The following is a 24,386-nucleotide window of genomic DNA, read 5'->3' on the forward strand; positions in this document are numbered from 1 at the left end:
TTATTGTTGTGCAAAATGTCATAAAATCACATTTCAGAATTAAACACAACTATTAATACTTTGTATTGTTGAAACTACGTTATTAGTATTGATTGTTGCTGTTTATTTTCTAAATATTTTACAAACACATTGTTTACATCCAATTGTAGAAAATCAATCATTTTAAAGCCACTTTAACGTTAAAGCTGTATTTTCTGAGATTCATTTTATCTGCTAGTGTTAATTTTACATTCTGCGTGATTTTTAACCATGTAAGTAATATTATAATAATCAGATATTATGTCGTCGCTCCAGCGCACTCCCTCTTTGAAATAAGACCAGAGAGCGAAAATTCGCTCTTCTTATATAGCTCTCAATACAGGTAGAGATTGTTAAGACAAACTGCGAGGAGAGGAGAAAAAATTGAGCGTAGCGATGACTTTTAATTGAGGGACGCAATTTGTATTAGATAAATTTAGTAAACTTATTAATGTTGTTAGCGTCATATTTTTAGTTACATTTTTGACGCATGATAATCACGCAATCTTTTTAAACTGCGGGTCATACATAGCGTTTAACAAAATTCCCAATAAGCGACTGTGAGCCTTTTTAGAATATTGGGCCGGACGTCAAAAGCGACAATCATGCACGGCTTGCAGCATTTGTTCTATATTAAAAAAATATATGCATTATAAATTGCATGTCTTCTGAAATTCCATCGAATTACTTGAAAACTGTGTCGATAAAATAGTCTCTTTTTATTTTTTTATCTGCACTTTCTTAAACAATTTAATTAACAGCGTTTATTTAATAACTTATTCCTTCAAAGGTCAGCAGCTCCTAGAGCTGTAGGACAAGAAGTGAAAATAAGATCAGCTTTAGCGATCTTAAAGAGTGTTGGAGGTGCCGATGCCAAAGTCTGGCTTGACCAAAATGGACCATGCTTTGATCGCCATGTGGTGGAGATCTACAATCGCTGGATAAAAAAGGATGCTGCAACCAGTAAGAAATTTTTGGATCAGAGTCGGAGCCTGATTCAGGAATTAATGGTTGAAGGTAAATTGAAATTAGCTGAAAATATTTTTCAGGCATTTAATTTTTTAGGTCGAGAGGCACAAGAAAGATCCACTTGTTTTTATCCGGAGAGTGCGGTTCGAACCTGCTTTGAGAATACTCGGACGTCGCAAAGTGATGCCAAGCGTCTTCGACAAGAGAAACAACCAGAATTTGGTATATATTTTTTTTTATCAAGAAATCTTATCCGCGTGCAGTTTTTAGGCAGCGCCTCAGCCGATAAGTTTTGCTCTGCGGAGTCTGCGGCTTAAATTGATTATTATTTAAATCTTCCAGCGCACTGTGTGTGTGTGTGGAAACTTCTGTTTTCTGTTTAAATATATTATGTGACTCTTTCAGGTATCAAGCCTCTTGTGAGTAATAAAAAGCACGGACCGCACTATAAGAGAGCCAACAGCACCCGTGAGTTCAAATTGACTATCTCACGTTAAATTTAATATCCTTGCTTGAAATAGCTTTGTTTGGCGAGGGAGGAGAAAAACTAAAGAAGGAGCCCAATGAGCTGTTAAGCCTTAAGGACACCCCACAAAAAATAAAACCCTGGATCAAGGACAACAACTGCACTAATTCGTCTGCAATTTACATGGCTATTGTGGCACTTCGTGCTGGTGTAAGTATATATTTTCCCCATAAAGCTAATAAGTTAATTTTCTAAAACATTATGGCACATATTAGCTTCAATTTAAAATTATAGGGTGTGATATCATTTGACGAGTTGGTGCAGGACATTGCTGATCCGGACCTGTGGCTGATGTTTGAGTTGCTAAGAGCAGGCAAAGGGACGCCGACAGAAGAATCGGAGCAGGCGAGAGTGAGAAGTGTTGTGCGATTGTATGATTAATCTTTTATTTATCATTTATTTAAGAGGTTTTAATAAGTGATTCATGAAAACAGGAAGCCTAAAATACACCACCTGGCGAAGAATGAAGCTTGCCGAGACCACCATGTATGGTGGGTGAGGGAGGGCTTTCGCTACCAAACCAAAAGGGCCCACTTTGCCACTTGTTCCTCATGCAACACGAGCTTCGACGTCCAGCGAAACTCAAATGTACTAAAAGAGGAGTTTTTTAAGTACCTGGCGAAGTTGCAAGGCACAAAAGGACCAGGTTCTGCAGACCTCGAACAGTTTGCCTGTCCCCAGGTATTAATGGTTATACTTTTAAGGTGAACAACTTACATCAAGTTGAAAATTATTTAAAACAGTGCAGAGAAGAACGCCCGTGTAGAGAAGAAATACAAGTTTCCTCATCCGTAATTCTCATTGAGCACCTCCGACAAGACAGGCCACCGGAAAAGGTTAGTGACCCAACGATTTTGCTGCAAGAGTACCCACAGGTAGTGACTATTGGCAAGAAGCTCTGGAAATTTGCTTGCGCATGTAAGCCTTATTAATCCGTTTATTTTCTTTTTTATCATAATCATGATTCTAATACAGCTGTTAGCGAATTCGGTCCTGATAAATACGCCCATCAGTTAGTGCTTTTGAGGACGGATGCGGGGCACATCAAAGCCATTTGCGATTCTTCTCCTGAAGACTGGGCAAAACCATACCCCGGCGCCACGGATACTGAGTTTGATAGATTGTACATCAACTATGTTTTGTTCGTTCCTGTTGAAAAATAGGTATACAATCGATAACCAATTTCCCAATGAGTTATTTGAACTTTTTATAGACACTAATGACGGCTCATAGCGGTTATTTTGTATCCGCACACGGCTTGAAACTAACAGAAAAGAAGCCGACACTCCTCGCTGTAACAGTTTATAAAAAAAACTCCTCTTCCTGTCACCTCATGAGAACCGGACAGTTTTCTGCGATGCGGAAGGCCTCATCGATCAGATCAAGGCTTGCTGTGTGCAATAATTGCTCAGCAAGCAGTATACAAAAAAGGTCAACGGTGTGGCCGAGCTGCTCAGGGAAAAGCGGCACGCGCGGCCAGCTCGGAGGCGGCCGGTCCCAGGGCGCAGCCAACGTCCACTACAGAGTCGTCGAGACCTCGCAGCATGTGTGGCAAGGAGGTGGGCAGCAACCGGATGTCCTCACCACCCTTGACCGCCACCAGGTACTTGAGGCCAAGCAGTCCGCCGTGCCGAGCCTCCCACTCGGGCCGAGACAACAGACGCAGCACCGTGGCCACAACCTTATGCACAGCCTCTGAACTCATCAGGCACGCCAATACACCTAGAAAACCATACAGATTTTTTTGTCAGTTACAAAAGAAAAAAAAATAAGATTCTTAAAAGTTCAGAAAATTTTTCTCAAATCTATCTAAATTCAAAATCTTGGCTTTTCACTTTATGAATTCAAGTTCTGGCATCCGCTGATATACATTTTGGCGTTTTCAATACTCTGTGAGCATTAAAATCAAAAAATTGCCACCTGACGATTTTGCACAAAATAAATTATAGACGTATTTTTAATAAATTTTGCTTTCACATTTTTAGTTAAATTTGACCAACTAACCCACATACCGCACATATTTAACAAATAATTTAAATTATGGCTAAAGTTTCATCTCCATCGGAACTTTCAGCGCTCAGTGACGAAGAATTCAGAATTTAGCGTCCTGCCGATTTCGCTCCAAATTAAGTAAAATCGTAATTTTTCGTGATTTTGACGCGAACTATTAGGATTATAATTAAAATAAAAAATTCAAAATCTTCGCTTTACACTTTATGAATTCATGTTTTGGCATCCGCTGAGATACATTTTGGCGTTTTCAAGCATTAAAATAAAAAAATTGCCACCTGAAGATTTTGCACAAAATAAATTATAGACGTATTTTTAATAAATTTTACTTTCACATTTTTAGTTAAATTTGACCAACTAACCCACATACCGCACATATTTAACAAATAATTTAGATTATGGCTAAAGTTTCATCTCCATCGGAACTTTCAGCGCTCAGTGACGAAGAATTCAGAATTTAGCGTCCCGCCGATTTCGCTCCAAATTAAGTAAAATCGTAATTTTTCGTGATTTTGACGCGAACTATTAGAATTATAATTAAACTAAAAATTCAAAATCTTGCCTTTTGACTTTATGAATTCAAGTTCTGGCATCCGCTGAGATACATTTTGGCGTTTTCAATACTCTGTGAGCATTAAAATCAAAAAATTGCCACCTGACGATTTTGCACAAAATAAATTATAGACGTATTTTTAATAAATTTGTCTTTCACATTTTTAGTTAAATTTGACCAACTAACCCACATACCGCACATATTTAACAAATAATTTAAATTATGGCTAAAGTTTCATCTCCATCGGAACTTTCAGCGCTCAGTGACGAAGAATTCAGAATTTAGCGTCCCGCCGATGTCGCTCCAAATTAAGTAAAATCGTAATTTTTCGTGATTTTGACGCGAACTATTAGAATTATAATTAAACTAAAAATTCAAAATCTTGGCTTTTCACTTTATGAATTCAAGTTCTGGCATCCGCTGAGATACATTTTGGCGTTTTCAAGCATTAAAATAAAAAAATTGCCACCTGAAGATTTTGCACAAAATAAATTATAGACGTATTTTTAATAAATTTTACTTTCACATTTTTAGTTAAATTTGACCAACTAACCCACATACCGCACATATTTAACAAATAATTTAGATTATGGCTAAAGTTTCATCTCCATCGGAACTTTCAGCGCTCAGTGACGAAGAATTCAGAATTTAGCGTCCCGCCGATTTCGCTCCAAATTAAGTAAAATCGTAATTTTTCGTGATTTTGACGCGAACTATTAGAATTATAATTAAACTAAAAATTCAAAATCTTGCCTTTTGACTTTATGAATTCAAGTTCTGGCATCCGCTGAGATACATTTTGGCGTTTTCAATACTCTGTGAGCATTAAAATCAAAAAATTGCCACCTGACGATTTTGCACAAAATAAATTATAGACGTATTTTTAATAAATTTGTCTTTCACATTTTTAGTTAAATTTGACCAACTAACCCACATACCGCACATATTTAACAAATAATTTAAATTATGGCTAAAGTTTCATCTCCATCGGAACTTTCAGCGCTCAGTGACGAAGAATTCAGAATTTAGCGTCCCGCCGATGTCGCTCCAAATTAAGTAAAATCGTAATTTTTCGTGATTTTGACGCGAACTATTAGGATAATAATTAAAATAAAAATTCAAAATCTTCGCTTTACACTTTATGAATTCATGTTTTGGCATCCGCTGAGATACATTTTGGCGTTTTCAAGCATTAAAATCAAAAAATTGCCACCTGACGATTTTGCACAAAATAAATTATAGACGTATTTTTAATAAATTTTGCTTTCACATTTTTAGTTAAATTTGACCAACTAACCCACTTACCGCACATATTTAACAAATAATTTAAATTATGGCTAAAGTTTCATCTCCATCGGAACTTTCAGCGCTCAGTGACGAAGAATTCAGAATTTAGCGTCCTGCCGATTTCGCTCCAAAATAAGTAAAATCGTAATTTTTCGTGATTTTGACGCGAACTATTAGAATTATAATTAAACTAAAAATTCAAAATCTTGCCTTTTGACTTTATGAATTCATGTTTTGGCATCCGCTGAGATACATTTTGGCGTTTTCAATACTCTCTGAGCATTAAAATCAAAAAATTGCCACATGACGATTTTGCACAAAATAAATTATAGACGTATTTTTAATAAATTTTGCTTTCACATTTTTAGTTAAATTTGACCAACTAACCCACTTACCGCACATATTTAACAAATAATTTAAATTATGGCTAAAGTTTCATCTCCATCGGAACTTTCAGCGCACAGTGACGAAGAATTCAGAATTTAGCGTCCTGCCGATTTCGCTCCAAAATAAGTAAAATCGTAATTTTTCGTGATTTTGACGCGAACTATTAGAATTATAATTAAACTAAAAATTCAAAATCTTGGCTTTTCACTTTATGAATTCAAGTTCTGGCATCCGCTGAGATACATTTTGGCGTTTTCAATACTCTGTGAGCATTAAAATCAAAAAATTGCCACATGACGATTTTGCACAAAATAAATTATAGACGTATTTTTAATAAATTTGTCTTTCACATTTTTAGTTAAATTTGACCAACTAACCCACATACCGCACATATTTAACAAATAATTTAAATTATGGCTAAAGTTTCATCTCCATCGGAACTTTCAGCGCTCAGTGACGAAGAATTCAGAATTTAGCGTCCCGCCGATTTCGCTCCAAATTAAGTAAAATCGTAATTTTTCGTGATTTTGACGCGAACTATTAGAATTATAATTAAACTAAAAATTCAAAATCTTGGCTTTTCACTTTATGAATTCAAGTTCTGGCATCCGCTGAGATACATTTTGGCGTTTTCAAGCATTAAAATAAAAAAATTGCCACCTGAAGATTTTGCACAAAATAAATTATAGACGTATTTTTAATAAATTTTGCTTTCACATTTTTAGTTAAATTTGACCAACTAACCCACATACCGCACATATTTAACAAATAATTTAAATTATGGCTAAAGTTTCATCTCCATCGGAACTTTCAGCGCTCAGTGACGAAGAATTCAGAATTTAGCGTCCCGCCGATGTCGCTCCAAATTAAGTAAAATCGTAATTTTTCGTGATTTTGACGCGAACTATTTGGATAATAATTAAAATAAAAATTCAAAATCTTCGCTTTACACTTTATGAATTCATGTTTTGGCATCCGCTGAGATACATTTTGGCGTTTTCAAGCATTAAAATCAAAAAATTGCCACCTGACGATTTTGCACAAAATAAATTATAGACGTATTTTTAATAAATTTTGCTTTCACATTTTTAGTTAAATTTGACCAACTAACCCACTTACCGCACATATTTAACAAATAATTTAAATTATGGCTAAAGTTTCATCTCCATCGGAACTTTCAGCGCTCAGTGACGAAGAATTCAGAATTTAGCGTCCCGCCGATTTCGCTCCAAAATAAGTAAAATCGTAATTTTTCGTGATTTTGACGCGAACTATTAGAATTATAATTAAACTAAAAATTCAAAATCTTGGCTTTTCACTTTATGAATTCAAGTTCTGGCATCCGCTGAGATACATTTTGGCGTTTTCAATACTCTGTGAGCATTAAAATCAAAAAATTGCCACATGACGATTTTGCACAAAATAAATTATAGACGTATTTTTAATAAATTTGTCTTTCACATTTTTAGTTAAATTTGACCAACTAACCCACATACCGCACATATTTAACAAATAATTTAAATTATGGCTAAAGTTTCATCTCCATCGGAACTTTCAGCGCTCAGTGACGAAGAATTCAGAATTTAGCGTCCTGCCGATTTCGCTCCAAATTAAGTAAAATCGTAATTTTTCGTGATTTTGACGCGAACTATTAGAATTATAATTAAACTAAAAATTCAAAATCTTGGCTTTTCACTTTATGAATTCAAGTTCTGGCATCCGCTGAGATACATTTTGGCGTTTTCAATACTCTGTGAGCATTAAAATCAAAAAATTGCCACATGACGATTTTGCACAAAATAAATTATAGACGTATTTTTAATAAATTTGTCTTTCACATTTTTAGTTAAATTTGACCAACTAACCCACATACCGCACATATTTAACAAATAATTTAAATTATGGCTAAAGTTTCATCTCCATCGGAACTTTCAGCGCTCAGTGACGAAGAATTCAGAATTTAGCGTCCTGCCGATTTCGCTCCAAATTAAGTAAAATCGTAATTTTTCGTGATTTTGACGCGAACTATTAGAATTATAATTAAACTAAAAATTCAAAATCTTGGCTTTTCACTTTATGAATTCAAGTTCTGGCATCCGCTGAGATACATTTTGGCGTTTTCAATACTCTGTGAGCATTAAAATCAAAAAATTGCCACATGACGATTTTGCACAAAATAAATTATAGACGTATTTTTAATAAATTTGTCTTTCACATTTTTAGTTAAATTTGACCAACTAACCCACATACCGCACATATTTAACAAATAATTTAAATTATGGCTAAAGTTTCATCTCCATCGGAACTTTCAGCGCTCAGTGACGAAGAATTCAGAATTTAGCGTCCTGCCGATTTCGCTCCAAATTAAGTAAAATCGTAATTTTTCGTGATTTTGACGCGAACTATTAGAATTATAATTAAACTAAAAATTCAAAATCTTGGCTTTTCACTTTATGAATTCAAGTTCTGGCATCCGCTGAGATACATTTTGGCGTTTTCAATACTCTGTGAGCATTAAAATCAAAAAATTGCCACATGACGATTTTGCACAAAATAAATTATAGACGTATTTTTAATAAATTTGTCTTTCACATTTTTAGTTAAATTTGACCAACTAACCCACATACCGCACATATTTAACAAATAATTTAAATTATGGCTAAAGTTTCATCTCCATCGGAACTTTCAGCGCTCAGTGACGAAGAATTCAGAATTTAGCGTCCCGCCGATTTCGCTCCAAAATAAGTAAAATCGTAATTTTTCGTGATTTTGACGCGAACTATTAGAATTATAATTAAACTAAAAATTCAAAATCTTGGCTTTTCACTTTATGAATTCAAGTTCTGGCATCCGCTGAGATACATTTTGGCGTTTTCAATACTCTGTGAGCATTAAAATCAAAAAATTGCCACATGACGATTTTGCACAAAATAAATTATAGACGTATTTTTAATAAATTTGTCTTTCACATTTTTAGTTAAATTTGACCAACTAACCCACATACCGCACATATTTAACAAATAATTTAAATTATGGCTAAAGTTTCATCTCCATCGGAACTTTCAGCGCTCAGTGACGAAGAATTCAGAATTTAGCGTCCTGCCGATTTCGCTCCAAATTAAGTAAAATCGTAATTTTTCGTGATTTTGACGCGAACTATTAGGATAATAATTAAAATAAAAATTCAAAATCTTCGCTTTACACTTTATGAATTCATGTTTTGGCATCCGCTGAGATACATTTTGGCGTTTTCAAGCATTAAAATAAAAAAATTGCCACCTGAAGATTTTGCACAAAATAATTTATAGACGTATTTTTAATAAATTTTGCTTTCACATTTTTAGTTAAATTTGACCAACTAACCCACATACCGCACATATTTAACAAATAATTTAGATTATGGCTAAAGTTTCATCTCCATCGGAACTTTCAGCGCTCAGTGACGAAGAATTCAGAATTTAGCGTCCTGCCGATTTCGCTCCAAATTAAGTAAAATCGTAATTTTTCGTGATTTTGACGCGAACTATTAGGATAATAATTAAAATAAAAATTCAAAATCTTCGCTTTACACTTTATGAATTCATGTTTTGGCATCCGCTGAGATACATTTTGGCGTTTTCAAGCATTAAAATCAAAAAATTGCCACCTGACGATTTTGCACAAAATAAATTATAGACGTATTTTTAATAAATTTGTCTTTCACATTTTTAGTTAAATTTGACCAACTAACCCACATACCGCACATATTTAACAAATAATTTAAATTATGGCTAAAGTTTCATCTCCATCGGAACTTTCAGCGCTCAGTGACGAAGAATTCAGAATTTAGCGTCCCGCCGATTTCGCTCCAAAATAAGTAAAATCGTAATTTTTCGTGACTTTGACGCGAACTATTAGAATTATAATTAAACTAAAAATTCAAAATCTTGGCTTTTCACTTTATGAATTCAAGTTCTGGCATCCGCTGAGATACATTTTGGCGTTTTCAATACTCTGTGAGCATTAAAATCAAAAAATTGCCACATGACGATTTTGCACAAAATAAATTATAGACGTATTTTTAATAAATTTGTCTTTCACATTTTTAGTTAAATTTGACCAACTAACCCACATACCGCACATATTTAACAAATAATTTAAATTATGGCTAAAGTTTCATCTCCATCGGAACTTTCAGCGCTCAGTGACGAAGAATTCAGAATTTAGCGTCCCGCCGATTTCGCTCCAAAATAAGTAAAATCGTAATTTTTCGTGACTTTGACGCGAACTATTAGAATTATAATTAAACTAAAAATTCAAAATCTTGGCTTTTCACTTTATGAATTCAAGTTCTGGCATCCGCTGAGATACATTTTGGCGTTTTCAATACTCTGTGAGCATTAAAATCAAAAAATTGCCACATGACGATTTTGCACAAAATAAATTATAGACGTATTTTTAATAAATTTGTCTTTCACATTTTTAGTTAAATTTGACCAACTAACCCACATACCGCACATATTTAACAAATAATTTAAATTATGGCTAAAGTTTCATCTCCATCGGAACTTTCAGCGCTCAGTGACGAAGAATTCAGAATTTAGCGTCCCGCCGATTTCGCTCCAAATTAAGTAAAATCGTAATTTTTCGTGATTTTGACGCGAACTATTAGGATAATAATTAAAATAAAAATTCAAAATCTTCGCTTTACACTTTATGAATTCATGTTTTGGCATCCGCTGAGATACATTTTGGCGTTTTCAAGCATTAAAATAAAAAAATTGCCACCTGAAGATTTTGCACAAAATAATTTATAGACGTATTTTTGATAAATTTTGCTTTCACATTTTTAGTTAAATTTGACCAACTAACCCACATACCGCACATATTTAACAAATAATTTAGATTATGGCTAAAGTTTCATCTCCATCGGAACTTTCAGCGCTCAGTGACGAAGAATTCAGAATTTAGCGTCCCGCCGATTTCGCTCCAAATTAAGTAAAATCGTAATTTTTCGTGATTTTGACGCGAACTATTAGAATTATAATTAAACTAAAAATTCAAAATCTTGCCTTTTCACTTTATGAATTCAAGTTCTGGCATCCGCTGAGATACATTTTGGCGTTTTCAATACTCTGTGAGCATTAAAATCAAAAAATTGCCACCTGACGATTTTGCACAAAATAAATTATAGACGTATTTTTAATAAATTTTGCTTTTACATTTTTAGTTAAATTTGACCAACTAACCCACATACCGCACATATTTAACAAATAATTTAGATTATGGCTAAAGTTTCATCTCCATCGGAACTTTCAGCGCTCAGTGACGAAGAATTCAGAATTTAGCGTCCCGCCGATTTCGCTCCAAATTAAGTAAAATCGTAATTTTTCGTGATTTTGACGCGAACTATTAGGATTATAATTAAACTAAAAATTCAAAATCTTGGCTTTTCACTTTATGAATTCATGTTTTGGCATCCGCTGAGATACATTTTGGCGTTTTCAAGCATTAAAATCAAAAAATTGCCACCTGACGATTTTGCACAAAATAAATTATAGACGTATTTTTAATAAATTTTGCTTTCACATTTTTAGTTAAATTTGACCAACTAACCCACATACCGCACATATTTAACAAATAATTTAGATTATGGCTAAAGTTTCATCTCCATCGGAACTTTCAGCGCTCAGTGACGAAGAATTCAGAATTTAGCGTCCCGCCGATTTCGCTCCAAATTAAGTAAAATCGTAATTTTTCGTGATTTTGACGCGAACTATTAGAATTATAATTAAACTAAAAATTCAAAATCTTGGCTTTTCACTTTATGAATTCAAGTTCTGGCATCCGCTGAGATACATTTTGGCGTTTTCAATACTCTGTGAGCATTAAAATCAAAAAATTGCCACCTGACGATTTTGCACAAAATAAATTATAGACGTATTTTTAATAAATTTGTCTTTCACATTTTTAGTTAAATTTGACCAACTAACCCACATACCGCACATATTTAACAAATAATTTAGATTATGGCTAAAGTTTCATCTCCATCGGAACTTTCAGCGCTCAGTGACGAAGAATTCAGAATTTAGCGTCCCGCCGATTTTGCTCCAAATTAAGTAAAATCGTAATTTTTCGTGATTTTGACGCGAACTATTAGGGTTATAATTAAACTAAATATTCAAAATCTTGCCTTTTGACTTTATGAATTCATGTTTTGGCATCCGCTGAGATACATTTTGGCGTTTTCAATACTCTGTGAGCATTAAAATCAAAAAATTGCCACATGACGATTTTGCACAAAATAAATTATAGACGTATTTTTAATAAATTTGTCTTTCACATTTTTAGTTAAATTTGACCAACTAACCCACATACCGCACATATTTAACAAATAATTTAGATTATGGCTAAAGTTTCATCTCCATCGGAACTTTCAGCGCTCAGTGACGAAGAATTCAGAATTTAGCGTCCCGCCGATTTTGCTCCAAATTAAGTAAAATCGTAATTTTTCGTGATTTTGACGCGAACTATTAGGGTTATAATTAAACTAAAAATTCAAAATCTTGGCTTTTCACTTTATGAATACAAGTTCTGGCATCCGCTGAGATACATTTTGGCGTTTTCAAGCATTAAAATAAAAAAATTGCCACCTGAAGATTTTGCACAAAATAATTTATAGACGTATTTTTAATAAATTTTGCTTTCACATTTTTAGTTAAATTTGACCAACTAACTCACTTACCGCACATATTTAACAAATAATTTAAATTATGGCTAAAGTTTCATCTCCATCGGAACTTTCAGCGCTCAGTGACGAAGAATTCAGAATTTAGCGTCCCGCCGATTTCGCTCCAAATTAAGTAAAATCGTAATTTTTCGTGATTTTGACGCGAACTATTAGAATTATAATTAAACTAAAAATTCAAAATCTTGGCTTTTCACTTTATGAATTCAAGTTCTGGCATCCGCTGAGATACATTTTGGCGTTTTCAAGCATTAAAATAAAAAAATTGCCACCTGAAGATTTTGCACAAAATAAATTATAGACGTATTTTTAATAAATTTTGCTTTCACATTTTTAGTTAAATTTGACCAACTAACCCACATACCGCACATATTTAACAAATAATTTAAATTATGGCTAAAGTTTCATCTCCATCGGAACTTTCAGCGCTCAGTGACGAAGAATTCAGAATTTAGCGTCCCGCCGATTTCGCTCCAAAATAAGTAAAATCGTAATTTTTCGTGACTTTGACGCGAACTATTAGAATTATAATTAAACTAAAAATTCAAAATCTTGCCTTTTCACTTTATGAATTCAAGTTCTGGCATCCGCTGAGATACATTTTGGCGTTTTCAATACTCTGTGAGCATTAAAATCAAAAAATTGCCACATGACGATTTTGCACAAAATAAATTATAGACGTATTTTTAATAAATTTGTCTTTCACATTTTTAGTTAAATTTGACCAACTAACCCACATACCGCACATATTTAACAAATAATTTAAATTATGGCTAAAGTTTCATCTCCATCGGAACTTTCAGCGCTCAGTGACGAAGAATTCAGAATTTAGCGTCCCGCCGATTTCGCTCCAAATTAAGTAAAATCGTAATTTTTCGTGATTTTGACGCGAACTATTAGGATAATAATTAAAATAAAAATTCAAAATCTTCGCTTTACACTTTATGAATTCATGTTTTGGCATCCGCTGAGATACATTTTGGCGTTTTCAAGCATTAAAATAAAAAAATTGCCACCTGAAGATTTTGCACAAAATAATTTATAGACGTATTTTTGATAAATTTTGCTTTCACATTTTTAGTTAAATTTGACCAACTAACCCACATACCGCACATATTTAACAAATAATTTAGATTATGGCTAAAGTTTCATCTCCATCGGAACTTTCAGCGCTCAGTGACGAAGAATTCAGAATTTAGCGTCCCGCCGATTTCGCTCCAAATTAAGTAAAATCGTAATTTTTCGTGATTTTGACGCGAACTATTAGAATTATAATTAAACTAAAAATTCAAAATCTTGCCTTTTCACTTTATGAATTCAAGTTCTGGCATCCGCTGAGATACATTTTGGCGTTTTCAATACTCTGTGAGCATTAAAATCAAAAAATTGCCACCTGACGATTTTGCACAAAATAAATTATAGACGTATTTTTAATAAATTTTGCTTTTACATTTTTAGTTAAATTTGACCAACTAACCCACATACCGCACATATTTAACAAATAATTTAGATTATGGCTAAAGTTTCATCTCCATCGGAACTTTCAGCGCTCAGTGACGAAGAATTCAGAATTTAGCGTCCCGCCGATTTCGCTCCAAATTAAGTAAAATCGTAATTTTTCGTGATTTTGACGCGAACTATTAGGATTATAATTAAACTAAAAATTCAAAATCTTGGCTTTTCACTTTATGAATTCATGTTTTGGCATCCGCTGAGATACATTTTGGCGTTTTCAAGCATTAAAATCAAAAAATTGCCACCTGACGATTTTGCACAAAATAAATTATAGACGTATTTTTAATAAATTTTGCTTTCACATTTTTAGTTAAATTTGACCAACTAACCCACATACCGCACATATTTAACAAATAATTTAGATTATGGCTAAAGTTTCATCTCCATCGGAACTTTCAGCGCTCAGTGACGAAGAATTCAGAATTTAGCGTCCCGCCGATTTCGCTCCAAATTAAGTAAAATCGTAATTTTTCGTGATTTTGACGCGAACTATTAGAATTATAATTAAACTAAAAATTCAAAATCTTGGCTTTTCACTTTATGAATTCAAGTTCTGGCATCCGCTGAGATACATTTTGGCGTTTTCAATACTCTGTGAGCATTAAAATCAAAAAATTGCCACCTGACGATTTTGCACAAAATAAATTATAGACGTATTTTTAATAAATTTGTCTTTCACATTTTTAGTTAAATTTGACCAACTAACCCACATACCGCACATATTTAACAAATAATTTAGATTATGGCTAAAGTTTCATCTCCATCGGAACTTTCAGCGCTCAGTGACGAAGAATTCAGAATTTAGCGTCCCGCCGATTTTGCTCCAAATTAAGTAAAATCGTAATTTTTCGTGATTTTGACGCGAACTATTAGGGTTATAATTAAACTAAAAATTCAAAATCTTGCCTTTTCACTTTATGAATTCAAGTTCTGGCATCCGCTGAGATACATTTTGGCGTTTTCAATACTCTGTGAGCATTAAAATCAAAAAATTGCCACCTGACGATTTTGCACAAAATAAATTATAGACGTATTTTTAATAAATTTTGCTTTTACATTTTTAGTTAAATTTGACCAACTAACCCACATACCGCACATATTTAACAAATAATTTAGATTATGGCTAAAGTTTCATCTCCATCGGAACTTTCAGCGCTCAGTGACGAAGAATTCAGAATTTAGCGTCCCGCCGATTTCGCTCCAAATTAAGTAAAATCGTAATTTTTCGTGATTTTGACGCGAACTATTAGGATTATAATTAAACTAAAAATTCAAAATCTTGGCTTTTCACTTTATGAATTCATGTTTTGGCATCCGCTGAGATACATTTTGGCGTTTTCAAGCATTAAAATCAAAAAATTGCCACCTGACGATTTTGCACAAAATAAATTATAGACGTATTTTTAATAAATTTTGCTTTCACATTTTTAGTTAAATTTGACCAACTAACCCACATACCGCACATATTTAACAAATAATTTAGATTATGGCTAAAGTTTCATCTCCATCGGAACTTTCAGCGCTCAGTGACGAAGAATTCAGAATTTAGCGTCCCGCCGATTTCGCTCCAAATTAAGTAAAATCGTAATTTTTCGTGATTTTGACGCGAACTATTAGAATTATAATTAAACTAAAAATTCAAAATCTTGGCTTTTCACTTTATGAATTCAAGTTCTGGCATCCGCTGAGATACATTTTGGCGTTTTCAATACTCTGTGAGCATTAAAATCAAAAAATTGCCACCTGACGATTTTGCACAAAATAAATTATAGACGTATTTTTAATAAATTTGTCTTTCACATTTTTAGTTAAATTTGACCAACTAACCCACATACCGCACATATTTAACAAATAATTTAGATTATGGCTAAAGTTTCATCTCCATCGGAACTTTCAGCGCTCAGTGACGAAGAATTCAGAATTTAGCGTCCCGCCGATTTTGCTCCAAATTAAGTAAAATCGTAATTTTTCGTGATTTTGACGCGAACTATTAGGGTTATAATTAAACTAAATATTCAAAATCTTGCCTTTTGACTTTATGAATTCATGTTTTGGCATCCGCTGAGATACATTTTGGCGTTTTCAATACTCTGTGAGCATTAAAATCAAAAAATTGCCACATGACGATTTTGCACAAAATAAATTATAGACGTATTTTTAATAAATTTGTCTTTCACATTTTTAGTTAAATTTGACCAACTAACCCACATACCGCACATATTTAACAAATAATTTAGATTATGGCTAAAGTTTCATCTCCATCGGAACTTTCAGCGCTCAGTGACGAAGAATTCAGAATTTAGCGTCCCGCCGATTTTGCTCCAAATTAAGTAAAATCGTAATTTTTCGTGATTTTGACGCGAACTATTAGGGTTATAATTAAACTAAAAATTCAAAATCTTGGCTTTTCACTTTATGAATACAAGTTCTGGCATCCGCTGAGATACATTTTGGCGTTTTCAAGCATTAAAATAAAAAAATTGCCACCTGAAGATTTTGCACAAAATAATTTATAGACGTATTTTTAATAAATTTTGCTTTCACATTTTTAGTTAAATTTGACCAACTAACTCACTTACCGCACATATTTAACAAATAATTTAAATTATGGCTAAAGTTTCATCTCCATCGGAACTTTCAGCGCTCAGTGACGAAGAATTCAGAATTTAGCGTCCCGCCGATTTCGCTCCAAATTAAGTAAAATCGTAATTTTTCGTGATTTTGACGCGAACTATTAGAATTATAATTAAACTAAAAATTCAAAATCTTGGCTTTTCACTTTATGAATTCAAGTTCTGGCATCCGCTGAGATACATTTTGGCGTTTTCAAGCATTAAAATAAAAAAATTGCCACCTGAAGATTTTGCACAAAATAAATTATAGACGTATTTTTAATAAATTTTGCTTTCACATTTTTAGTTAAATTTGACCAACTAACCCACATACCGCACATATTTAACAAATAATTTAAATTATGGCTAAAGTTTCATCTCCATCGGAACTTTCAGCGCTCAGTGACGAAGAATTCAGAATTTAGCGTCCCGCCGATTTCGCTCCAAATTAAGTAAAATCGTAATTTTTCGTGATTTTGACGCGAACTATTAGAATTATAATTAAACTAAAAATTCAAAATCTTGGCTTTTCACTTTATGAATTCAAGTTCTGGCATCCGCTGAGATACATTTTGGCGTTTTCAATACTCTGTGAGCATTAAAATCAAAAAATTGCCACCTGAAGATTTTGCACAAAATAATTTATAGACGTATTTTTAATAAATTTTGCTTTCACATTTTTAGTTAAATTTGACCAACTAACCCACATACCGCACATATTTAACAAATAATTTAGATTATGGCTAAAGTTTCATCTCCATCGGAACTTTCAGCGCTCAGTGACGAAGAATTCAGAATTTAGCGTCCCGCCGATTTTGCTCCAAATTAAGTAAAATCGTAATTTTTCGTGATTTTGACGCGAACTATTAGGGTTATAATTAAACTAAAAATTCAAAATCTTGGCTTTTCACTTTATGAATACAAGTTCTGGCATCCGCTGAGATACATTTTGGCGTTTTCAAGCATTAAAATAAAAAAATTGCCACCTGAAGATTTTGCACAAAATAATTTATAGACGTATTTTTAATAAATTTTGCTTTCACATTTTTAGTTAAATTTGACCAACTAACTCACTTACCGCACATATTTAACAAATAATTTAAATTATGGCTAAAGTTTCATCTCCATCGGAACTTTCAGCGCTCAGTGACGAAGAATTCAGAATTTAGCGTCCCGCCGATTTCGCTCCAAATTAAGTAAAATCGTAATTTTTCGTGATTTTGACGCGAACTATTAGAATTATAATTAAACTAAAAATTCAAAATCTTGGCTTTTCACTTTATGAATTCAAGTTCTGGCATCCGCTGAGATACATTTTGGCGTTTTCAAGCATTAAAATAAAAAAATTGCCACCTGAAGATTTTGCACAAAATAAATTATAGACGTATTTTTAATAAATTTTGCTTTCACATTTTTAGTTAAATTTGACCAACTAACCCACATACCGCACATATTTAACAAATAATTTAAATTATGGCTAAAGTTTCATCTCCATCGGAACTTTCAGCGCTCAGTGACGAAGAATTCAGAATTTAGCGTCCCGCCGATTTCGCTCCAAATTAAGTAAAATCGTAATTTTTCGTGATTTTGACGCGAACTATTAGGGTTATAATTAAACTAAAAATTCAAAATCTTGGCTTTTCACTTTATGAATACAAGTTCTGGCATCCGCTGAGATACATTTTGGCGTTTTCAAGCATTAAAATAAAAAAATTGCCACCTGAAGATTTTGCACAAAATAATTTATAGACGTATTTTTAATAAATTTTGCTTTCACATTTTTAGTTAAATTTGACCAACTAACCCACATACCGCACATATTTAACAAATAATTTAGATTATGGCTAAAGTTTCATCTCCATCGGAACTTTCAGCGCTCAGTGACGAAGAATTCAGAATTTAGCGTCCCGCCGATTTTGCTCCAAATTAAGTAAAATCGTAATTTTTCGTGATTTTGACGCGAACTATTAGGGTTATAATTAAACTAAAAATTCAAAATCTTGGCTTTTCACTTTATGAATACAAGTTCTGGCATCCGCTGAGATACATTTTGGCGTTTTCAAGCATTAAAATAAAAAAATTGCCACCTGAAGATTTTGCACAAAATAATTTATAGACGTATTTTTAATAAATTTTGCTTTCACATTTTTAGTTAAATTTGACCAACTAACCCACATACCGCACATATTTAACAAATAATTTAGATTATGGCTAAAGTTTCATCTCCATCGGAACTTTCAGCGCTCAGTGACGAAGAATTCAGAATTTAGCGTCCCGCCGATTTCGCTCCAAATTAAGTAAAATCGTAATTTTTCGTGATTTTGACGCGAACTATTAGGATTATAATTAAACTAAAAATTCAAAATCTTGGCTTTTCACTTTATGAATTCAAGTTCTGGCATCCGCTGAGATACATTTTGGCGTTTTCAAGCATTAAAATAAAAAAAATGCCACCTGAAGATTTTGCACAAAATAAATTATAGACGTATTTTTAATAAATTTTGCTTTCACATTTTTAGTTAAATTTGACCAACTAACCCACATACCGCACATATTTAACAAATAATTTAAATTATGGCTAAAGTTTCATCTCCATCGGAACTTTCAGCGCTCAGTGACGAAGAATTCAGAATTTAGCGTCCCGCCGATTTCGCTCCAAATTAAGTAAAATCGTAATTTTTCGTGATTTTGACGCGAACTATTAGGATTATAATTAAACTAAAAATTCAAAATCTTGGCTTTTCACTTTATGAATTCAAGTTCTGGCATCCGCTGAGATACATTTTGGCGTTTTCAAGCATTAAAATAAAAAAATTGCCACCTGAAGATTTTGCACAAAATAATTTATAGACGTATTTTTAATAAATTTTGCTTTCACATTTTTAGTTAAATTTGACCAACTAACTCACTTACCGCACATATTTAACAAATAATTTAAATTATGGCTAAAGTTTCATCTCCATCGGAACTTTCAGCGCTCAGTGACGAAAAATTCAGAATTTAGCGTCCTGCCGATTTCGCTCCAAATTAAGTAAAATCGTAATTTTTCGTGATTTTGACGCGAACTATTAGGATAATAATTAAAATAAAAATTCAAAATCTTCGCTTTACACTTTATGAATTCATGTTTTGGCATCCGCTGAGATACATTTTGGCGTTTTCAAGCATTAAAATAAAAAAATTGCCACCTGAAGATTTTGCACAAAATAATTTATAGACGTATTTTTAATAAATTTTGCTTTCACATTTTTAGTTAAATTTGACCAACTAACTCACTTACCGCACATATTTAACAAATAATTTAGATTATGGCTAAAGTTTCATCTCCATCGGAACTTTCAGCGCTCAGTGACGAAGAATTCAGAATTTAGCGTCCCGCCGATTTCGCTCCAAATTAAGTAAAATCGTAATTTTTCGTGATTTTGACGCGAACTATTAGAATTATAATTAAACTAAAAATTCAAAATCTTGGCTTTTCACTTTATGAATTCAAGTTCTGGCATCCGCTGAGATACATTTTGGCGTTTTCAAGCATTAAAATAAAAAAATTGCCACCTGAAGATTTTGCACAAAATAAATTATAGACGTATTTTTAATAAATTTTGCTTTCACATTTTTAGTTAAATTTGACCAACTAACCCATATACCGCACATATTTAACAAATAATTTAGATTATGGCTAAAGTTTCATCTCCATCGGAACTTTCAGCGCTCAGTGACGAAGAATTCAGAATTTAGCGTCCGGCCGATTTCGCTCCAAATTAAGTAAAATCGTAATTTTTCGTGATTTTGACGCGAACTATTAGGATTATAATTAAACTAAAAATTCAAAATCTTGGCTTTTCACTTTATGAATTCAAGTTCTGGCATCCGCTGAGATACATTTTGGCGTTTTCAAGCATTAAAATAAAAAAATTGCCACCTGAAGATTTTGCACAAAATAAATTATAGACGTATTTTTAATAAATTTTGCTTTCACATTTTTAGTTAAATTTGACCAACTAACCCACATACCGCACATATTTAACAAATAATTTAGATTATGGCTAAAGTTTCATCTCCATCGGAACTTTCAGCGCTCAGTGACGAAGAATTCAGAATTTAGCGTCCCGCCGATTTCGCTCCAAAATAAGTAAAATCGTAATTTTTCGTGATTTTGACGCGAACTATTAGAATTATAATTAAACTAAAAATTCAAAATCTTGGCTTTTCACTTTATGAATTCAAGTTCTGGCATCCGCTGAGATACATTTTGGCGTTTTCAATACTCTGTGAGCATTAAAATCAAAAAATTGCCACCTGACGATTTTGCACAAAATAAATTATAGACGTATTTTTAATAAATTTTGCTTTCACATTTTTAGTTAAATTTGACCAACTAACCCACATACCGCACATATTTAACAAACAATTTAAATTATGGCTAAAGTTTCATCTCCATCGGAACTTTCAGCGCTCAGTGACGAAGAATTCAGAATTTAGCGTCCTGCCGATTTCGCTCCAAATTAAGTAAAATCGTAATTTTTCGTGATTTTGATACGAACTATTAGAATTATAATTAAACTAAAAATTCAAAATCTTGGCTTTTCACTTTATTAATTCAAGTTCTGGCATCCGCTGAGATACATTTTGGCGTTTTCAAGCATTAAAACAAAAAAATTGCCACCTGACGATTTTGCACAAAATAAATTATAGACGTATTTTTAATAAATTTTGCTTTCACATTTTTAGTTAAATTTGACCAACTAACTCACTTACCGCACATATTTATTGTTGTTCAGACAATTTAAATTGATTTTCTTTCCTCTTTACCCTCTTTACCCTTCAAATATCTGTACCAAATTGTCAAGTTTATTAATTTTTTTTACAACTTAACACATACTTTTGTCTTGTCGGGGTACTCGATGAAGCCGATTTCAGGTCTCACTGTGGTGAAAGGGTAGGCGGCGACCTTGGGCTTGGCTCTGGACACGGCCCTCAGCAGGGTCGACTTGCCGGTGTTGGGAAAGCCGACGAGGCCGCAGTCTGCAATCAGCTTCAGGTCGAGCTTCAAAAACGTGGCCTCGCCCTTCTCACCTTTGAAGTCGTTGTCAGGGCCGCCGCCCGCACCACCCTTGACCGCCAGCAGGTACTTGAGGCCAAGCAGTCCGCCGTGCCGAGCCTCCCACTCAGGTCGAGACAACAGACGCAGCACCGTCGCCACCACCTTCTGCACAGCCTCTGAACTCATCAGGCACGCCAATACACCTAGAAAACCATACAGATTTTTTTGTCAGTTACAAAAAAAAAAATAAGATTCTTATAAGTTCAGAAAATTTTTCTCAAATCTATCTAGCTGGAGGAATAAACCGCAAGAAAAATATTTCTTATTTTCCTTACCTAATGTTTGAGCACATGTTTCTCGGACAGGAGCAACAACCTGGTCGGAGACAAAGTCGCCAAACCTGTCGAGCGCCAACACACAGACAATCCTTAGGGCCACGTCCTCCAGCCACGCCTCATGGGCACCAGCCATCTGCAAATTCATCTGTGATTAACCTCTTTGGCAGTGGCAATTCAGTGTTACCCGAGTAGAGGTCATGTCGGCCGCCTTGCCAGCGCCCGCACCGTGCACCTTGAGCACCTCCCTGAGGGCCGTGGCCGCTCCGTGCCGCACCTCCCACGCAGAACTGAACAGGTCCTGGCCCAACTGTGCGCAGAACTCCTCAAAGGGCCATCCAGTGGCGTGCTTAAAGTGGCAAGAAGTCAGGTCAAAAGGTCATAAGGTTGTAAGGATTTACCTCTTCCCAGAGAGCAGTTCCTTCGGTCAGACACTCGGCTGTGCTCAGGTCGTGTTCCTCTTGCTCCTGCTTGACCTCTACCTTGGGCCGCTTGCTTTCAGGGGCTTCTGCGTCCTCAGATGTCTCCTTCGACCTTTGCTTGGCCACCAGACGTGCCACCCGCTTGGCTCGGTTCATTTCACGTGAACTCAAACCGTCCCCTTGAGCAATGTTCAGAGCACTTTGCTGTAAAAATAGTTGACAATTAACTTATTAAAAAAAAATTGACAACAATTTAAATATTTTTATTTTTTTAAATTAAAAATATAGTTTCTTTTTTCAATTTAAACAAAGCATTTTGTTAAATTATGAGAAATTTTACTATTATCTTTAGTTAGATGTTTTTTTCTTCTTCAAAAAATTAATAATGAAATGGAAACAATTTATATTTTAAAAGCATAACTATAACAATTACTTTGCAGTTTTTCTCCTGCGGACAGGAGGGAATGAGGTCTTCGTCCGTGATGAGCCCTTCGGCAACCTCTGCATTTTCAGGGAGGCCGAGTGTGGCATTGAGAGCGGCCTTTTGACTGGCCAGTCTCTCAGCCGCACCCTCCTCCTTCATGTCCAGTTCAAACTCGTTGCCCTCTGAACCAACCAGGTGGTTGCCCTCCATGATGACCTTCTCTAGGTCGAAGGTCTCAAAGGTCAGCCTTCCTTCCGCACTCCCTTCACCTTCCTCTTCTGCAAAACAAAAATTTAATACCTTTGTAAATTACAAATCACGTTGAGAAGGACCTGTTTTGATTTGGGCAGGAGGAGGGTCCCACGGCGGGACGCTGCGGACGACGGCCTCGACCGCCTGTCCGGCGGCGATTCGAGTGTCCCAAGAGGGCGCCCTGAGCAAAAGGGAGATCCTGGCCAGCAGGTGGTGCAGGTCGTGCGGGTGCAACCGCTGCACCTGGCCCAACTGCTGGGCGGCCGCCTTCCTCGTCGCCGCCGAAGACCCGCTCTCGAGCAGCACAAACAGCCTGTCCAGTCGCGACGTCATGGTCAGGATTTATTCTCCTTGGACTCTCTTCTCGTCTCTCAAATCGCCATCCCTCGCCGAAAACTCACGTGTCACGCCTGCAAAGTACCAAGTCGAATCAATAATCAACTGACCTCGGTCGAGACCTGACTTCCCCCGGACACCCTGGCGTATGTGCCACACACACTGCTGTTCAGAAAGTTAAAACGGTACTTTCCTAGTACACACATGCACGTCTACGTACCGCTGTGGAGAGGCTCGCAGGCCGATCAAGGACACTTGCCCGTCCCTTCCGTCGTCCGTTCCATCGCCAGGTCGGCCCAGGTGATCCTTTTCTAATCAGGTTTTTCCAAAGGCCGGCACTTTTCTCTTCCTGTTCGACGTCCGTCTGTAGTCTGTATGCAAAGCAAATGTTATGGTACAAGACCACGCCCCCTTCAAACAGCCAATCGGAGCGAATGAACTGCTTTTTGAAAGTACCGTGTCAGCGAAGCCACGTGCAAACTTGTGACATCCCCGCGTCTTAAATTTTCGCCCTAATTGTAAAACCTTCTATCCGCCTTCTATCTTCTCATGATTATGAAACATCGTTTTCAATAGTCTGTGAAAATAAAATAAAAAAATTGCCACCTGGCGATTTTGCTCAAAATAAATTATAATCGTATTTTTAATAAATTTTGCTTTCACATTTTTAGTTAAATTTGTTATGATCATTGCACTAAATAAAGCAAAGCATATTTTGTATAAAAATAACAAATCATTGCATGCGATGTTAATCTTTGTTTGTTAGTCAAATCTCTCATTTAAACATCAAAATGCTACTTTGCTCTCCAGCAACATTCATTTCTTGTATGAGAGGATTATCTAACTTTGCTTAAAACAATGTTTTTTCCTATAATATTTATTTGCAAAATTAAAAAGCTCAGAGTCTTTGGAATGTCAGTTTTCAAATTTGAAATCAACGGAGCACCAAACTAGGCTCACTGCTGATCG

At 34.6% G+C, this 24,386-nt stretch overlaps 1 protein-coding gene across 2 annotated transcripts; it reads right to left on the reverse strand.

Moving 5' to 3' along the window:
- Positions 1 to 172: 172 nt before the first annotated feature.
- On the reverse strand, positions 173 to 23,804 carry LOC132201306 (TATA-binding protein-associated factor 172-like). 2 transcript variants are annotated; one of them, XM_059627364.1, is made up of 8 exons: positions 23,638 to 23,804; positions 23,162 to 23,491; positions 22,839 to 23,107; positions 22,385 to 22,609; positions 22,171 to 22,332; positions 21,984 to 22,119; positions 21,487 to 21,851; positions 173 to 3,235 (listed from the first exon to the last, which is right to left on the reverse strand). In XM_059627364.1, exons 2-8 carry the CDS (start codon positions 23,412 to 23,414, stop codon positions 3,218 to 3,220), a joined length of 1,428 nt encoding a protein of 475 aa, XP_059483347.1. In that variant the 5' UTR covers positions 23,415 to 23,491; positions 23,638 to 23,804; the 3' UTR covers positions 173 to 3,217. The 2 variants fall into 2 exon arrangements, with proteins under 2 accessions (XP_059483347.1, XP_059483348.1); XM_059627365.1 differs by lacking the exon at positions 173 to 3,235 and having other exon boundaries at positions 21,189 to 21,629; positions 21,681 to 21,851.
- Between the last annotated feature and the right edge of the window lie 582 nt (positions 23,805 to 24,386).

Source organism: Neocloeon triangulifer, unplaced genomic scaffold (genome assembly GCF_031216515.1).
Source record: "Neocloeon triangulifer isolate White Clay Creek 2 clone unplaced genomic scaffold, ASM3121651v1 ptg000014l, whole genome shotgun sequence".
NCBI classification, from domain to species: Eukaryota; Metazoa; Arthropoda; class Insecta; order Ephemeroptera; family Baetidae; genus Neocloeon; species Neocloeon triangulifer.